Source organism: Doryrhamphus excisus, linkage group LG1, assembly GCF_037039965.1.
Source record: "Doryrhamphus excisus strain RoL-2023G ecotype Guam linkage group LG1, RoL_Dexc_Guam_v1.1, whole genome shotgun sequence".
Classification (NCBI taxonomy): Eukaryota; Metazoa; Chordata; class Actinopteri; order Syngnathiformes; family Syngnathidae; genus Doryrhamphus; species Doryrhamphus excisus.
Genome location: NC_136357.1, coordinates 140,523 through 160,058, shown reverse-complemented (window position 1 = coordinate 160,058; position 19,536 = coordinate 140,523). Strand labels below are relative to the sequence as shown.

Genomic DNA, 19,536 nt, shown 5'->3' with positions numbered 1-19,536 from the left:
CATTTTCTATACGTTTTAGGATGAAATCAACATGTCAACGGAATGGAGTCTCCCAGGTTGAGACGCCACGCTCCACGGGTCAGATGGTCATCAGGGCCAAAGATAAAGGCAGAGAAGCTTGGAAAAGATGGTAGACGGAGTGTGATGAACCACTAACCACCATTAACAACCACATGCCATCTTACGCTGCGTTACGTTTAACCTACGCTACCACGACACACGCGTCCAACCATTAACAACCACATGCCATCTTACGCTGCGTTACGTTTAACCTACGCTACCACGACACACGCGTCCAACCATTAACAACCACATGCCATCTTACGCTGCGTTACGTTTAACCTACGCTACCACGACACACGCGTCCAACCATTAACAACCACATGCCATCTTACGCTGCGTTACGTTTAACCTACGCTACCACGACGCCACTTCCCCATTCCAGTCATCCTCCGGCATGGAGTCAGCCACGCACGCAAAGTCCGGCCAGTGGCTCCTAATGATTGCCAGTCATAGACATGACATGGAGAGAAAAACTTCTCCTCCCTTTGAGTGTGGAAGTGCTGTGTTTTTGGCTTCATAGCCTTCCCGTTTAGAAGAAATCAACTGGAGGCTAACCAGGAATGCCTAAAGCAGCGGCTGCCTCGTGTCCCGCTGCCATCCCTTGGCCTGCGTGTCTACTAGAGCCAACTCAGATGGCGGTTTCCATCATTTTACAGATGTGCGTATATTACAGGTGCACGTTAGACTGGCTTCTTTGTATAATCGGTCAACTGGCAAACATCACGGATGATAAGATGATAATCTTTTTTTGAATGCCATGTGATCCACCCACATTCTGTTCGACACACAACAGCAACTTACCCAATGCTAGGGTTGCTAGGGTTAGACACGGTGTCTTATGGTGGCTGACCTATTATACGTATTATACAACTTACCCAATGCTAGGGTTGCTGGGGTTGGACACAATGTCTTATGGTGGCTGACCTATTATACTTCTTATATGTATTATACAACTTACCCAATGCTAGGGTTGCTAGGGTTGGACACAATGTCTTATGGTGGCTGACCTATTATACTTATTATATGTATTATACAACTTACCCAATGCTAGGGTTGCTAGGGTTGGACACAATGTCTTATGGTGGCTGACCTATTATACTTATTATATGTATTATACAACTTACCCAATGCTAGGGTTGCTAGGGTTGGACACAATGTCTTATGGTGGCTGACCTATTATACTTATTATATGTATTATACAACTTACCCAATGCTAGGGTCGCTAGGGTTGGACACAATGTCTTATGGTGGCTGACCTATTATACTTATTATATGTATTATACAACTTACCCAATGCTAGGGTTGCTGGGGTTGGACACAATGTCTTATGGTGGCTGACCTATTATACTTATTATACAACATTTAATTTACCCAATGCTAGGGTTGCTGGGGTTAGACACGATGTCTTATGGTGGCTGACCTATTATACTTATTATATGTATTATACAACTTACCCAATGCTAGGGTTGCTAGGGTTGGACACAATGTCTTATGGTGGCTGACCTATTATACTTATTATATGTATTATACAACTTACCCAATGCTAGGGTTGCTAGGGTTGGACACAATGTCTTATGGTGGCTGACCTATTATACTCATTATATGTATTATACAACTTACCCAATGCTAGGGTTGCTAGGGTTGGACACAATGTCTTATGGTGGCTGACCTATTATACTTATTATATGTATTATACAACTTACCCAATGCTAGGGTTGCTAGGGTTGGACACAATGTCTTATGGTGGCTGACCTATTATACTTATTATATGTATTATACAACTTACCCAATGCTAGGGTCGCTAGGGTTGGACACGATGTCTTATGGTGGCTGACCTATTATACTTATTATATGTATTATACAACTTACCCAATGCTAGGGTTGCTAGGGTTGGACACAATGTCTTATGGTGGCTGACCTATTATACTTATTATATGTATTATACAACTTACCCAATGCTAGGGTTGCTAGGGTTGGACACAATGTCTTATGGTGGCTGACCTATTATACTTATTATGTGTATTATACAACTTACCCAATGCTAGGGTCGCTAGGGTTGGACACAATGTCTTATGGTGGCTGACCTATTATACTTATTATATGTATTATACAACTTACCCAATGCTAGGGTTGCTAGGGTTAGACACGGTGTCTTATGGTGGCTGACCTATTATACTTATTATATGTATTATACAACTTACCCAATGCTAGGGTTGCTAGGGTTGGACACGGTGTCTTATGGTGGCTGACCTATTATACGTATTATACGACATTTAATTTACCCAATGCTAGGGTTGCTGGGGTTAGACACGATGTCTTATGGTGGCTGAGCCATTACACGACCAACTTGGTGACCAAAAGGGGGTCATTTCATGTCGGCATGGCTCTAAATAATGTTACAAATATTCCAGTTATTCATTCTACTTGGTGGAAATTCACTCATGACGGTCGGGTCTGAAAGCAATTACCCGCGATAAACAAGGGATGGCAGCTTTTGGATTCCTCTGAGGGAGGTCTACCACAGTTAGTCCACAGAACCCCCTGATGCTGTACTGAGGCTGCCAAACGTTCCCAATGTGACATCATCTCCATTTCCTTCCAAACCCTCTTGGTGTCCTCAGAAGGGTACCATACTGAGAATAGTCGCTGTGCTAATTGGAGGATTACAGCAAATGGCAGCCGGGCCCGTTTAGTCCCTGCTGTGACGGAAATAGGCGGTGCTGTCATTCTGGGCACCCTCCCCCCCGGTCCCCCGATGGATATCAGGGGCCAACACATATAAACACGGTGCAAAACTGAGCACCTAACACGTGTGGACATGGAGATGAACGTGTTGTTTTGAATACAAATGGAGGTAACAAGCTGTGGCGCGTGTGGGGACATGGCAACTAAATCCAAGGCAACTGGACCCTTCAGCTCGTCTTGGGACCGGCCCAGCCTGTCCTTTCTGGGTCTGATTGGTTTGTTACCAGTCGGTCCAAGAGACTGGACTTTCAGTGGTTTATGGTCATCTGAGCATCCCAGACACAGAACCCGTGACAGCATCTGGGAACTCATCCTGCATAAGCAGGGCGTTAACACATGAAGACCTGAATCTATTTGGCCAGAGCATGCCCCCCCCCCCCCGAGACAGGCAGCGACAGGAGTGTCATCCAACACCACAGATCATCTGTCAGGCGAGCACAGGAAGGGACGATGTCATTCTCCGGATAGCGGGGGTCAGGGTGATGAGGACTAGGAGCTAATTGGCTTGTGTGTGTGTGTGTGTGTGTGTGTGCGTGTGTGCGTCTTAGATCCATGCTAGCAGGAATCAAACAACCAGAGGCTGTTGAGGATTATGGAGGGGTGAGGTAGACAAGAAATAAAAGCCCAATAAACACATGCATGGGGCGTCTTTGCAGTAGTGTGAGTCTCTTAGTGTGTGTGTGCGTGCGTGTGTGTGTGTGTGTGTGCGTCTTGATAGGGGATCAGTAACAAGCCTGCTCTTCCAATGATGTAATGCCGACAGGAGGACACAGCTGCCATGCCAAGGGGTTGAGGTAGTTACTAGGGAAGGGGGAGGAATGGGGAAATTGAATTGGGGGGGGGGGTGATTGGCAGATGATAGCTGATCTGGTCATCCCACAGGGACACTAGTGATGTGGTGTTTGTATGGGTGAGGGTGACCAAGCCCCAATAGTATTTGTGTCCTGTCCCATCTCCCATTGTCCCCCAGTTTGATTGGCACCAGGTGTTTAGACCCATCAGCGTCTAAAACTCCTCTCTTGGCCAATGGCGATGAAGAAGGCACGAAGGCCGTCAGTGAAAAATGTATGGGTCAAGTGCAGGTTAACGTTCATTCAGTCAGCCATTTCTATTTCAAACACTGGAATGACATACGATCATTTAGGGATCCAACCTTCAAATAAAGTTCAGCCATGGCCACAAGTTTTGAAAATGACACAAATATTAATTTTGTATAATGGTAATTTGCATATACTCCGGAATGTTATGATCATCTTGTGATATGATGAATACATTGCAGAAACCTAACCCCCCCCCCCTTGAGAAATACTGCCACTGCATTTCAGCTCTGCCACAAAAAGAGCAGCTATCTAACATCACATAGGTGAGAGTGTTGACAAGGACGAAGGCTGGAGATGACTGAAACCTATTGTGTCTTTGGTCTGGTAACCATGGTTTCCTGCAGGGAAACAAGCGCAGTCATCACCAAAAGGAGAAGCAGGGATACTGCTGCTTGTAGGATGGCACCTAAACCCACCATTTACCAGAGGCTGCAGGGCGCCCCAGAAAGTCCCGTCTGGACTGGAGTGGCAAGAAGATCCCAAAGAAGCCACTTCTCTGCAGGAACAACATCACTGACGGACTGGTATTCTGCTAAAGACGCGGTTATTGGACCCCTGAAGACACATTTTCTGTGATTGTTTGGGGCGTCCATCACTACCGTCGGTCCACTGTCATGCCGAAACAAAGAAAAACATCAGGCATCCTGAAAGCATTCATGTGTGGGGTTGCTTCTCAGGGCGTATGGATTCATGCCTTTTTAAAAATGGGACCAAAACAACTTCTTCCAACCATCCACAGACAGTTAGGGACACACAATGCCTTGCCCATAGGCCAACGTGAGCAAAGTAAGCGGATCGTGGAACGACATAGTAACATCTGAGAACCAACCAACCAACAATTCTCAAAACGTTCAGCCAAGACATGACTGCTAACAAACAGGATTTGGTAATTGAACAAAGATATGTAAGATTTATAAGATAACAAAGCTGGCAGGTGCAGGATGGATGGCCCGACCCGATGACCGGACTTGGTGCGGCTCACCATGCATGAGGTAGCTTCATCAGTGCAGCCGGTCATGCAAGAAAGCTCTTGTGCTACAAGCTACTTAGCCACCCTGGGGGGCTCAGCCCCCACTATTCCTGCTGTAGTACCACTGCAAAGAAAATGCTTCACAAAGATGTTCACTCTTGCACAAATAACACACAAACTGAAAAAGAGTCTTAGCCTGGGGGGGGGGGGGGCGTGAACCAGAAATCGGACATCATTCAAAATCCCAGTTGGAGCCACTCAGCAGTGTCTGCACGTGTGTACACCATACTGGGGTGGCCAGCATGGCCCGAGTACTGACAGAACGCAGAAATTGGGGGCATGAAATGCTGACCTAGGAGACACTTGGATCCCCAAGCTCATCTTGGCCCCCTCTCAGTGTCTGAGAGAATAGAACCTACACACACAATCTAGCACATCAGCTCGTCTCGGCAGGTCCCAGATCATTATCCCAGTATTCCATACGCCCAAACACGAGGGCATCATTGAGCAGTCTCCTCTCGTACGCCCAAACATGAAGGCGTTCACTGCATGGTGACAAAAGTGATGGCCCCGCCCCCAGCCAGGGTTGGCCTTCCTGCTACAAGCCCCAGAGATGTGTGTGTGTGTGTGTGTGTGTGCGCGTGCGGTGACATCACTCTGCCAGCTCCAAAAGAACAATGGAGGAAGTACGACGCTACGCAGCCAAGAGGAACTGGACAAGCTGTCCCCATGAGAGCACGCCACCCTGGTGATGCTCGGCCATGCAGATGGCCGACATGGCCGCAAAGCCAAGTGGCTGGACCAATCAAGCGCTGTTCAAGCACCGATGTTAGCACATGGATGCGGAGTTCCTGAGGCCGTCTCCGGGGGCCAGGGCTCATGTCATTTCATCAGATATGTTTATCAGGAAATGGTTACCCAACAGAAAGGAAGTGGAATGTTTGTGGCTTGGCTTATGGAGAAATGCGTCTTTCCCCTGACATCACTTATGCATGTAAGGACGTGGACATTTCATGAATGATTCCTTTATTCTGCAGCCTTGGGCCTTCCGGCAGCTACAACATGAGCTTGTTGTCATGGTGATGACAATAAAACGGACCACTTTGATCGACAAGTTTTTACCAACCTGAAGAAAAACCTTTACAGGACAACATGCTGGACAGGCGCCATCATTTGATTGATCCGCAGGTGATTTTCCCTCACCTGCGGATGAAAGCGAGCCAAATGGTCTTCAAGGAAGTCAAGTGTCGTGGAATGCCTGAGGTCAAAGTGCATCAAAGCCGGCCAAGCGACCAACAGGAATCCACCATTGTTATGTGGAAGGACGGCACCACAGGAACGGTAGTCGGCCGCCGAAGCACCATTGGAATGTGGTGGATGCTAGCATGCTAGCATGCTAGCGGTGGCTAGAAAATATCTCATTAAGAATGGGTGCTTTCCTAATGGTGTGATAATAAGGAACATATACGAGAAGAACACGGCAATAGTTGAGGTAAACAACAGCAGAAACACTTCCATCTTATGGTCTTTTTTCATTTTGAAGCTCCACTGAGAACCTCTGTATGATCCAACAGTTGGAGGGATGTCAAGTTTTGCAACTTCTCTACATTTGGGTCAGGAGGATATTTAACAGGGAACGTCTTCATTAAGAGGGAACATGCTATTATTATTATGATTATTATTATAGCTGGTTATTATGCAAGCTGTAAGCTGACGATGGTGAGCTGGGGTGAGTGTAAGTCCGTGTGTGTCTATGCCCCCCCAGCCAGCAAGGGACTTGGGACTGATGAAGGAGAAGAAGAAGAGGACTGGGATCACGTCATGGCGGAAACATTTGGCAGAGGCTCCCATTAAAACACATACAGATGAACACGCACGCACGCACGCACGCACACGCACACGCACACGCACACACACACACACACACACACAGGCCTGTTTTTGTCCTCCTTTCTTGAGGCAAAGAAGGAAAAATGACATCCAGCCCATCATGTGAGGCCAATGAGACAGACGGGGGGGGGCTCTGGCGGGAGAACACGCTTACATAAAAGTCAAGTCAGCAAGGCTTCCCATGCTCCTTTGGCGAGTCCCGGTGCCTGCTAGACCAGCTCCTGGGACTTTGGACCAAGTGGAGCATCGAAGGCGGAGCCCACAAAAGGCGCTCGCCACGAACGTGCGGAGAGACGCACGGCTGCACAACAGCGACGTGTCAACGTGCCGCTCTGAGGCTTCTCGGAGTGTGGAACACTTTCTGAGATCATGGAGGTGATGTCAGAGATATTTAAGGCGACCGTTTACTTTGACCTTTGCACTGACTGGGGGGTGGGGGGGGTGAATGTGTGTTTGTGTATCGACAGGCCAGGGCGAGAGCACCGAGGCCACTGGCGCCAGATGTGACGACCGCAGGAGTCTGGGCCTAAAAATAGAGCTCTGTTCTCAGCACCGTGGAGGGAAGGTAAAGGGGCGGTGGAAGTCACGGAGGGAGGGGGGGAGGAAGAAGCCGGGGTCATTGAGAATACGGTCAGATCTCTCGGGGGAAAGTGAGCTCACCTCCTAATGGTACCACTGGCTCCTTCTCAATGAAATCATTGATCTGCAGCAGAGTAGAGGGAGGGATGGGGGGCGGGGGGGCAATGAGGTGCAGAAAGGGGGGGTTAGTAGGTTAAGATGAAGTAACAACTAACAGCACCGTCTGTTAGACATGAGAATACTCATCTAACACCATGAACTATTTACACTTTTCACATTTGCAACTCAACTGTGTTGCAAAGGAAGCCAAGCTCGTACAAAACGCACTCGTGCCCCCCCGGGGCCATTTTTACATTGTGTGAATGAGATAACGTTTTGCGGAACCTAACTTTCCCCAAATTGCTGTCCATCATCCTTTTGTGTGCTACTCACTTTTGACTTTTACTTTTCTTGTAAATGGTATTTTTAACGTGCCGTGGGCCAGTAAGACAATAAAACGGCCCCGAGGCCGCACTTTGGACACACCAGTGCGGCACCACACACACAAATGCACAGCAATGGGGTTGACCGACCACACACATTGATGATCAAATGAGGACTATTACCTCATCTCCCAAATAGCTCTCCTTTTGTTTTGTCCCCCCACCCCCACCGAAACATGGCCTCGCCCTCATGCACACGCTACTTCAATACTTCAATACTTCACTGCTTGACTACTTCATATGCATATTCAAGCCCAGTTGCAGGCTGACCCAAGCAGACCTCCTGTGTAGCTCTTTGTCACGTCTCTGAAGGGCCGCATTGACACATCCAGCCTCCGCCATTACCTCACCTCCTTTTCTCTGATGCTCTCATGCGCACGCACGCACGCACGCACGCACGCACGCACGCACACACACACACACACAGGGGGCCACCGCCCCATTGTATAACAGTGCCGGAGAATGACACATAACTGAATTGACCTTTGTACCTTGGCTGTCACACCCCAACCTGATGTCATCATGCCCCCCCCCCCTTGCGTGTGCAAGGGAAACAAAAACCAGCAAAGCCAGCAAGCAACAGAAAGTGTTGCTACTACCTGTCATCCTGATGTCATCCTGATGTCATCTGACCCGTTAAGTCCTTGGCCTTGTGAAGGTGACAGCGTGGGAGCCATGACCCCCACCCCCCCACGCTGCAGCTATTCCTCCCATTGAGGTTCATGTCCACTTTTGATGAAGTCAAACTGTCAAACCATGAAGCTCTCCACAGACAACGATTTGAGCGTGTGTTTTGTGTTGCACGTGGCTGGAATTGGTTCCGTCCGCCAGCATCTGGGCCACCATTCATTCAGCGTGTGGCTGCGGGCGACTCTTCAGTCAAACGACGTCACCTCAAGTCCGGTGTGAAGGATTCACCCCTAAACCCGCCACGCGTCATCTGTCGAGGTCCCACGTCAATATATCGAGGCCGGCAAAATTTGTGCTTTTTTTTCTTGTACTCTATGTGCTTTGTTTTGGGTTTCAAAGTGGTGGTTCGTAGTTAGGAAGCTCTTTGGGCATGACCAATCACAGTGGCGTGGGCGTGCCTGGAGGCGGGCCGTGGGTGGAATAAATTCAAACTTTTTGGCGGGAAGCACAAATCTAAGGAAATACAGCTGGAATAGGTGCAGATTCTGGAAGATCTAGAAAGTTGTCTGTGCGGGTTATTGTGTGTAGCTGCTCTATAGGAGCCCACAAGTCAAAAACCAAGGGTGGAAAATGAGCATAATAGGTCATTTTTTTAGTTCCTCTTTTCCCGTTTGTTTGGCTGTTGGTGAGAGGTTCATAGGTCATCATGGTGACCCTGCAGAGCAGCATCAGGACCGATGGCCCGTGACGGCAGAACCCTGAAGTGGTGCAAGGTCGGTGGGAAACATGCAAACTTTAGACCCACTCGGGGGGGGGGGGGGGGGGCAGTTGTGTTCTCCTCTTCTGCACACGAGGAGTTTCTAAAGACGTCAGTGAGTGCCAACTGAGTGAGATCACTTCTGGTAAAAAGATTTTTCTCACAGCGAAGAAGTAATAACGCAAACACACGGCTGTACATGCGCGCATATTAAACCCAGGCCAAAAGACCTTTGTACTAGCATTTCTATGTACATTTAGTCAACAAGCCTGTTCTATGACGTCAAGCACACGTAGGACTTACCATCACTTTGTTGCCTTTTCTTAGCAATACATTCCCGCCTACAAAGCTACTAAATGTCCACCTGGGGCAACGTTCCCACTGCCCATTTGTCAGCTGATGAGTAGGAGTGGTGCAGCTACTCGTTACTGACCTTTTTCAACCTTAGTCAAGCCAGCCTTGCATACTGTAGGTAGTTATTGAATTATTAGCACGGTCTATCCAGCAGTAGATGAAGGAAAGAAGGATGTGAAGGTGGGGGAGGATACAAGATGGAAGGACGTTAAGGGAGAGGAGCGATACTTATTTTAAGGCAGCGGGAAGCCAAATAAAGCCAACCAAGCTGATTTACTTGGCGCTTTGAAAAGCTCAAAGAACGGCAATAAAATGGTACATTCCACTAAAGTGCTGTAAAGATGACCTCATGGGACTCATCGCCTCATCTAGGAACAGTCCAGCAGAAGAATCCAAAACTTTTACCATTTCTTTGACACACATTTGGCACCTGACCAGAATGAACTCTGACCTCTCGTCCTTCCTGCGATGCCTGAGCTTGCCTCTAGCGACACACGGTTCCGTTGTACAGATTCAAGGGGTTCTAAAACTAAAAACACCACCAGAAGACGTTCACCATCTGAAGACGTTGAGTTGTCGTTTTATAAGAATGACGTCATAATATGAGGAAAAACTATGTCTTTAACAATTTAGTAGCATCCATTCTCCTCTGCTTGTCCGGGTCCGGGTCAGGGGGCAGCAGTCTCAGTGGGGAAGCCCAGACTTCCTGGTCCCCGGCCCCCCGACTATAAAGTCATAATATGAAAAGAAAGATTATTGAAGGATAAAGTTGAAATATTTGGAAAATAAAACACAAAACAATGGCAAAAAATGTTCAAAAAAAGAGCTGAAGTTGATACTAACAGGATTTTTTCTCCTCCTCTGGCCAACCCCATAGCACGCATACAGGACTGCGTGTATGCATGCACGTATGTAGCACGCATACAGGACTGCGTGTATGCATGCACGTATGTAGCACGCATACAGGACTGCGTGTATGCATGCACGTATGTAGCACGCATACAGGACTGCGTGTATGCATGCACGTATGTAGCACGCATACAGGACTGCGTGTATGCATGCACGTATGTAGCACGCATACAGGACTGCGTGTATGCATGCACGTATGTAGCACGCATACAGGACTGCGTGTATGCATGCACGTATGTAGCACGCATACAGGACTGCGTGTATGCATACACGTATGTAGCACGCATACAGGACTGCGTGTATGCATGCACGTATGTAGCACGCATACAGGACTGCGTGTATGCATGCACGTATGTAGCACGCATACAGGACTGCGTGTATGCATGCACGTATGTAGCACGCATACAGGACTGCGTGTATGCATGCACATATGTAACGCATACAGGACTGCGTGTATGCATGCACGTATGTAGCACGCATACAGGACTGCGTGTATGCATGCACATATGTAACGCATACAGGACTGCGTGTATGCATGCACGTATGTAACGCATACAGGACTGCGTGTATGCATGCACGTATGTAACGCATACAGGACTGCGTGTATGCATGCACGTATGTAACGCATACAGGACTGCGTGTATGCATGCACGTATGTAGCACGCATACAGGACTGCGTGTATGCATGCACATATGTAACGCATACAGGACTGCGTGTATGCATGCATGTATGTAGCACGCCTACAGGACTGCGTGTATGCATGCACGTATGTAGCACGCCTACAGGACTGCGTGTATGCATGCACGTATGTAGCACGCATACAGGACTGCGTGTATGCATGCACGTATGTAGCACGCATACAGGACTGCGTGTATGCATGCACATATGTAACGCATACAGGACTGCGTGTATGCATGCACATATGTAGCACGCATACAGGACTGCGTGTATGCATGCACGTATGTAGCACGCATACAGGACTGCGTGTATGCATGCACATATGTAACGCATACAGGACTGCGTGTATGCATGCATGTATGTAGCACGCATACAGGACTGCGTGTATGCATGCACGTATGTAGCACGCATACAGGACTGCGTGTATGCATGCACGTATGTAGCACGCATACAGGACTGCGTGTATGCATGCACATATGTAACGCATACAGGACTGCGTGTATGCATGCACGTCTGCAGATGCAAGCACCGCCGACCCAAATGGTACAAACAGCCAAACAAGAATTCTATTGGCTGGGTCCTCCTGCGGATTTATTCTCTACCACTGTCGTCGTGGAAACAGCAGAAAAGAAGGGACGTGGGTGAGACGCATACAGCAGAGCGATTGCTGACACAAAGACACTTCAAAGGAAGGGAAATATGATGAGCTGCAATATCACGCATGCGTTCCTATGACTAATTAATGCGCTTGGTGCTCTGTGACAACTGGATCTGTGAATGACTCATGAAAAAGCCCTAATCCTCCAGTGGGCGGGGCCACAGAGGTGGGGAAGGATGGGAAGGATGGGAAGCACAGAGAGAGATTTCCTCAAGCAGCATGCCCCTTCCCGTCTCCTTCCCAAATCCTGAGTGAGGCAGATTAGGCTTTCAGTTTGGCGCCGACGCGTTTGAGGATGGCGTCAAGTCCCTAATGCTGCACGTGGTTGAGATAGCGCCAGGCAAGCACTTCGGGCAGATGCTATTAACTCAACGAGACCATTAAGGGGCTCGCTGTTGCTGCTAAATGAAGCCTTAGTGTGCTTGGTGGACTCCGGGACAGGATCATAACCGATATAGCGGGGCAGCATTATCTCACATGATGTTACGTCAGAGAAGCTTCAACACCAAAGAGTCATCAGAGAGCAAGAAAATAGACTTTTAGGTGCCAGTCAACTATCTGAGGCCAGATTATTTAGTCCCAGTCCTGCTTGTACACAGAATATTGTTAAATGGTTCACTCATCTATTTACTGCTAAAAAGTACTGACACAAACTAAATGCTAAATCACAAATCAATGATGTGAAAAAAGTTCACGTTTAAAGTATCCGTGTCAGTAGGGGCCATACTGGCTCTGTATTTACCTGCCAAAATCTGCAGTATCCCCGCCCCCACTCCACCAAACTCCCCACAACTGCTGAGACATGTGGTGCGGAACAGTGACATCTGCTGACCAAAATGTGTCATGACAACCCGCTTCAGTTGACGCTGCACAAGGAAGAACAATGAAGCAGAGGAGCCACAGACATGGCCCCCCCGCCCTGATGCATACCCGTGAGCAGGGACACCTTGTGGAAGGTGCCCTCCAGCTTCCCCATAAGAATGTGCACAAAAGCATCCCTGGACAGATGTCCGGCTTCTTTGGAACTCTGGTCATAAACCACCACTTCCTGCTTCCTGCCCAGCTCCACCTGCATAAACAAAAAAATGAAGGTGGTGAGTTCAATAACAGTGTGTTATTCATAGCTTCTTCTTAACCATAGCATTTCCAACATTAGCGATGCAAAGGTTGATGAGCTTGGCTAGATTCATGTGGACTTCAGGGACACCCCCCGTGTGCCCTTCACACAACCTCTGCCCATGCACTGTTGGAAAAGGCAATGCCATGAAAGGAGCCATGCTGCAACGTGCACGGGTCCACGAACATCAATGCTGACACGCATGACAATAAACGGGAGCGGCAGTGATGAAAATGTCAATTCATGACTCGTCAGTATTGGTGTATCCATGACAACCAATGTCAAAGATTCTAGTGCAGCAGTCATGCTATCAAAGAAGCTCAGGGCCAAGTGAGCATGCGCCCAATCTTCCCCATGTTGTCGGGCAGGATTTGGTCACGTGACCAAGAGGCAGCACCCAACTGCAGAATCATTGCATCACTGAACGACCGGAGAGAGAGGAGAGGGGCGCGGGGCGAGCAGGAGGGTGAGGGTAGAGGGGGTGGACTGAGCACAGGACCAGGAAGAAGATGTTGCAATGTTACGACTGAACGCCGTTAGCGGGCCGGTAGAGGAGCACGTTGAGCAGAGCGGCCTTCATTCGGCCCCCCATGCACAGCTGAACAACACCTTTCACTACACGTGTACGTGTCTAACTGTCAAACGCGAGGGGGGGCGTGCCTGATTCCGCTAGCATAGCAGCTGTAGCGGAGTGCCTTGACGCAAAGCCATGCAGGTGATTGGACGAGGTCAGGATCCACCAGCGTCCGTATGGTCTTTAGTCAACTATTGCATACAAAGACCCAAGTCAGTCAGCTAGGATGGGAGATGGTGTGGGGCTCAGTAAACACAAAAGTAGCCATCCGTGTTTCACCATTTATTTGCCCATACGATATGCCATGATGGACCGCCATGTTTTATAGATCTTCCTTACGCTCAATCACGCACGTCTTTGCAGGAGCTTTAGAATTTTGGAATGATAATCCTAATGGGATCAGGTCTAATTTGGGAGCATCAGCTCAATGCCTCAGGATTAGAGTGAATATGTTCACAGCGTGCACACACACACACACACACACACACACACACACAGAGACCACACAGCACGGTGCTGTCAGTGGATAAAGTTTTATTTTGTGAACAAAAAAAACAAGCAGTGGTGTAAAAATAGATGAGAAGTCAGGGTGTGAAATGTTTCGCACCTACAGAACAACACAAAGAAAACAATGACGTTTGAGATTACTTGTAGGGTAATCAACAAACCTCATCATGCGTTTGAAGCAATGTGCCGCTGTGTGAAGTTTGCCCCTGTCGGAGGTGAGTGATGTTGGCTTTAAATGCTTCATTGAGCCCCCCCGTGTCTCGCTACATTATGCCTACTGTGGATAAAAGAATAAACCCTGTGCATCAAGAAATAAATGGGTCCCTTTTTCTCATTCCTACTCTCAAAGTAACATCAATTGAAGCCTTCTGAAGGCCAACATTCCACATGAAGGAATCTTACAAAGGTCCGACTGACGAGACTTGTGTTTTGAAAGGACAAGTCACATCCTGTATGTGCCCAAGTGTTTGGTGCAGTAAAGGTCGATGATCGAGCAGAGAGATACTAGAGAGATCTAGTAGTGAGACTGCGGTATTAGCACAGTCTCCATCCCTCTGCAGTGCTGGCCTGGGCGTTCTGACGCATGAACGCTGCAGGTAAACAAGGAATGCTGGTGGTACAAAGGGAAGGAAGGGAGGGGCCCTGGAGACGAGGATGGAGATGAAGAAGAATTGGACTGGTAGAAGAAGGAGAAATATGCTGAAGCAGGTGTAATCAGGTCAGACCAAAATACTGCACTCATCCTTTCTTGAGATGATGTTACTGTTGTGATGATATTTCAACTGGATCAAGTCAATCAAGTCAATCAAGTCAATCAAGTCAATAAAGTCAATCAAGTCAATAAAGTCAATAAAGTCAATAAAGTCAATAAAGTCAATAAAGTCAATAAAGTCAATAAAGTCAATAAAGTCAATAAAGTCTCTGTCCCGTGGATACAGCATGACTTCAACTACATTCATTCATTGGTTCATTTTCTACCACTTATCCTCACGAGGGTTGCAGGGGTGCTGGAGCCTATCCCAGCTGTCTTTGGGGGAGAGGCGGGGTCCACCCTGGACTGGCGGCCAGCCAATCCCAGGGCACATATAGACAAACAACCATTCACACTCACATTCATACCTATGGACAATTTGGAGTGGCCAATCAAGCTAACATGCTAACATGTTTTTGGGATTGGGGGAGGAAAGCGGAGGACTTGAACTACAATGAGACAAAAACAAAACCAACAACCAAATAATGAAGACCCCATCGCTGTATTAATAATAGAAAACACAAAAGCTACATACATTAGCATCACACATTATTTTCATGGCTACCCATCAGAGCTTGAATTAGATAAAGAACTTTCCATCTACCCATCTTAACCCACTTCCACTCGGGTTGGGGGGGGGGGGTGTCTAAGCTGGCTAGTTCATCCTGCTCCTCCTGGATACCGAGGTGTTCCCAAGACAACTGAGACCTCCTACCGGTCGACATGCCTTCAACACCCCCCCCAGCGAGGTGTCTGGCCCCCCTAAATGCGGACGAGCCAGATGAGGTGGCTCAAGCGTCTCTCATCTGAGTTTCTCCTGGATGAGAGTGCTTCTGAACTTATCCCTCAAGAAGAACTTTGGAGAAAACTCATTTCATACGCTTGTACCTGCAATCTTGTCCTTTGGGTGGGACGGTAGACCGAGCTTTGCTTCACGGCTCAGCTCTCTCTTCACCACAATGAACCAATGTGGAGTCGTACTCTACTTCAAATCCTCCACTTGTGATGGTGCTGATCTTATCCCTGGCCTGCAGATGGCACTCTATCCTTTTCTGGGCGAGAACCATGGACTGGACTGATTCTGGTGCTGATTCTCATCCCATTCGGCTGTGACCTGATCCAGTGGGATTTGAAGATGGCGGCCCGATGAAGCCAGCAGGAGCACATCATCTGCTAAAAGCAGTATTTCAGCGTTTCAGTTGAAGATATCCAATTCTATCATTCCTTGTAAAAGTCGTACTAGAAGAACCGTGTCTGACCTCACAGCTTCTAATGCATATATGCTGTCATAGATTTCTGTCTCTACGTCCGACCTGACTGCTCTCTCACTCACGTGCACAGACGACAAAGTGCACATGCATGCTGCAGAGCCGGTTCTACTGTGTCCTCCTTACTGGAAAAGAAAGCCGCATTTCCCCTTCATAAAGCATCAATGCATCATTCGCTCTTCCTTTTCTTTGTTCATGCAGATACGTACTTCCCCAGGCGGCCATACAATTTCAGGCTGACGTAAAAGACTAAGTATGAATGTTGACGAGGAGATCATTAAAGAATTAATCTAATACACGCCACATTCGGGTTATCAACACTTGCGGTGTCTGTTTGAACTTGGCATGACCAAAGGAATGTGACTCATCAAAACTTCCCAGTTTGACACAGTGGGTGGATGTGACTGGGAAAGAATCCACACAGTGAATCATCAACTAGATTTTGCTGATGCTATCATCATGCTATCATGCCGATATGGCAAAAGGAACATCGTACTTTTCAACTACTATCCACATGCTCTGGCACCGGGAACCATCACGTTCCAAAATACCAGAAGGATGATCTTTTGCTGTGTTCCTTAGCTTGTTAGCAGAACTACACAAAAACACCCTTCACTTGCATGAACCTCGTGGTTACAGATACACGACCATAAGCATACATTCTCCTCTCTACCGCATCTCCTACCCCAGAAACATAAATATGGGGACGTCCTCATGACCACAAAGAAGATTTTTGGTAGATCTGATACACATTTGCCTCTTGTGTCATCCATTCACTAAAAGAAACCCATTGAAAGAAGATGAGACGAGTCTATTTGAGTTTCTACTCTGGCGTTTGGTGATTCCCCAAACACGACAATGGATGTTTCAGGCAAATGACTGCTTGGCTGCCCCCGATGCAGGAGGGATTAGCTTCACAAGCAAATAAACCCACCACGTCCTTCTACAGAAGAAACCAGGGTGTCAGAAGAAGGAAGCAAAGCCTCACTCCTGACTCGGCCTGTGCCACCCCCCTCCCGCCCATTCCACCCCATCTATCAGTGACCTACATGGACAGCTAGCATGCATACGCAGCCGCCAGGGGATGGGATGGAAAGGAGAAATGGACCCGCTTGGATTGCTGAAGTAGCAATGGACGCTGGTTCAATCAGCTCAGTTAACTGAAGCTTCCATGAAGCATCGGAAGCTTCCATGAAAGAGGGCGAGTGCAGCGCCTGGGGGGTTGCAGGCTATTAAAGCTGAATGGGAGGAGAGGTGGAGGGCAGTAAGGGAGGCGGCGGAGGCTGCAGCCCCACCATGAATACCCCGGGTGCTTCCTGCATTCACTCCCCCGACAAAGAGCCACAATGGTGTCCTTTGCCGTCTTGGCGTGTTGACGCGGCTCTTGGCATTGCTCGGAGCCGTGTGGGGGTTGAAAGGACGAGTATGTGTTGGGGGTTAGTTGGAAGCCGGTTTGAACGCCGCACAGCCAGGCCGCACGTGCCGAGCCCGCGGTCTGCCAGTGGCCACACAAAAGAGATGATGTCATGCTTAGCCAATAACAAAGGAGTCGGGCTCCGTCAGGCCCTCCTCTTGCACCCGGCTGGTTCCAGCTTTATCCAGCCGTAGCATTAATCGCAAGCCTTATCCTCTTTGCTGGCCGAGGGAGGGGGTTGGGGCGGGCGGGGGTAATAACAAACCAGCAGCGCTACACGGGGATAGCAATAGGTGGGCGGTAGTTGACAGCTCAGAAACGTTAGAGACAGATGAGAGCGTTTTGTCATCCTAAAAATCTCATTTAACAAGAAAACTAGAAGCAGAAAAAATGGACTCAACTGCAAACATTTTACAAGAATAACGTCAAAATATGAAGCCAAAGAAAGTTGTCATCTAATTTTAACATTAGCATATGATCATTTAAAAATGACGTCACTTTAGAGGCACAACGTTTTCGGTCATGTTGAAAATTTACAGCACAACTTCAGTTCTCGAACGCCCCAGGTATCGTATGATTGGCGTATCAACAAAAATCTTTAGCAATATTTTGCCCCTTGTCTGGTTTTTTGTAATCAAGTGTTGTATTTTATACCCCTCGATACATTCAATCTCGTGGTATTAAAGATGTGGACGGAGTACTCTGAGCACCGCACATTTACACACACCCCACACCCCAAACACATATCGCTTGTATTTCAATAAGTTTGGACTAATAATAAACCACAGTCTACCAATTCATTCATTCTGACAACATGCGATATAGAGAGGGAGCCATCATGGAACCACCATGCTGCTGAGATGCACGAGTACATGAACCCTGAAGAAAGTGTCATTGGACTGTCATTAGGCTGCGTGCGTCAGGGCATGACCTGAGTTGTGTTGCTAGTTGAAGAATGCGCTAAAAATAGCTTTTGGAGGCAGCTTGCAACCAACCCGAAGGAAGTTGTCATCATCCCAGCTTTGTTGTGGTCCAGTCATGTAATACTAGGGGGGGGGGGGGGGGGATGTACATGAGGGCCCAAAAACATCCCCAACACAAGAAGCACCACCGACAACCCCCTCCCTGCTTAGGTTTCCCCCCCTCAGACTTTCTTGAGTTTCACACAGCAACTAAAAATACCCGAGTCATCGTGCCACGGTCGGACAGGACATGGAAAAAAGGCTGTCATATTCAGAAGGGAAGCCATGGAAAACGGGAGGATCCGATTTCAAGGCCACTGAAAAGCAACAAACCTCCAGCAGACGCGCGCCTGTCCACCCAACATACACGGCACCTCCTCCTGTAGGCTAGAACCCATGCTCCTTAGGAGCTGGGACCATCACGCCGTGGAGGCGTCCCCACGTCCCAGACGGGAGGATCTTTGGTTTCGTTTGGGTTTAGCTCTAACAACGCCGACATGCCGAATCTGTTGCAATACACATGAATGGTCTGTACCCGACACACGACGCACACGCATGCACAGCCTCTTCAAAACCAGGTATTCATCTTGGCATGACGTGAAGAACATAGGAATTTGCCCAAGCTGGTCGGCACTCACCTTGACTTTGCCGTTGGGCTGCAGGAGCTCGGTGACGGACACCTTGTCCTGCTGCAGTCGCCTCTTGACGAGCTTGGAGCAGCAAACGTTGACTGCACCCTGAACGTGGGATGCGTTGTACTCAGAAAACGTCCTGCTGTCAATCACCAGCAGGCGGCCTGTTCCTCTCTGGATGAGGCTTGCCAGGCGCTTGATGTCCATGGCGCTTCGCTTAGTCGGCCCTTTCTCCCCTGCCATAATGGCGGAGGGGCGGGGTGGTCTCTCTGGATCAAAGATGGCCGAGATGAGGCGATGAGGAGAGGTGCTGGAGGAGGAGATGGGCAAGATGCGGCCAGGTCAGAGGATGGGGGCCACCAGGGAGGCAGGAGTTGATAGATTCATGGTGCCTGAGGAAAAGGAAAAAAATTGACATTTTTTTTATTTATTTATTATTTTTTTTAATGGCATCATTCACAGTCGCCCAATGTGCTGCCTGGAAGCCATTTGGGG

General features: G+C 48.3%; 1 protein-coding gene across 3 annotated transcripts in view; it reads right to left on the bottom strand.

Moving 5' to 3' along the window:
• The window catches only part of dusp8a (dual specificity phosphatase 8a), a 39,891-nt gene that overhangs the window by 13,294 nt on the left and 7,061 nt on the right, over positions 1-19,536 (bottom strand). For all 3 annotated transcript variants that reach the window (XM_058074940.2, XM_058074941.2, XM_058074943.2), the window contains exons 2-3: positions 19,048-19,433; positions 12,747-12,885 (exon numbers count right to left, since the gene is read on the bottom strand). In XM_058074940.2, the coding sequence (XP_057930923.2) occupies positions 12,747-12,885; positions 19,048-19,284 (376 nt within the window). In that variant the 5' untranslated portion in view covers positions 19,285-19,433. The remainder of the gene's footprint in view (positions 1-12,746; positions 12,886-19,047; positions 19,434-19,536) is intronic.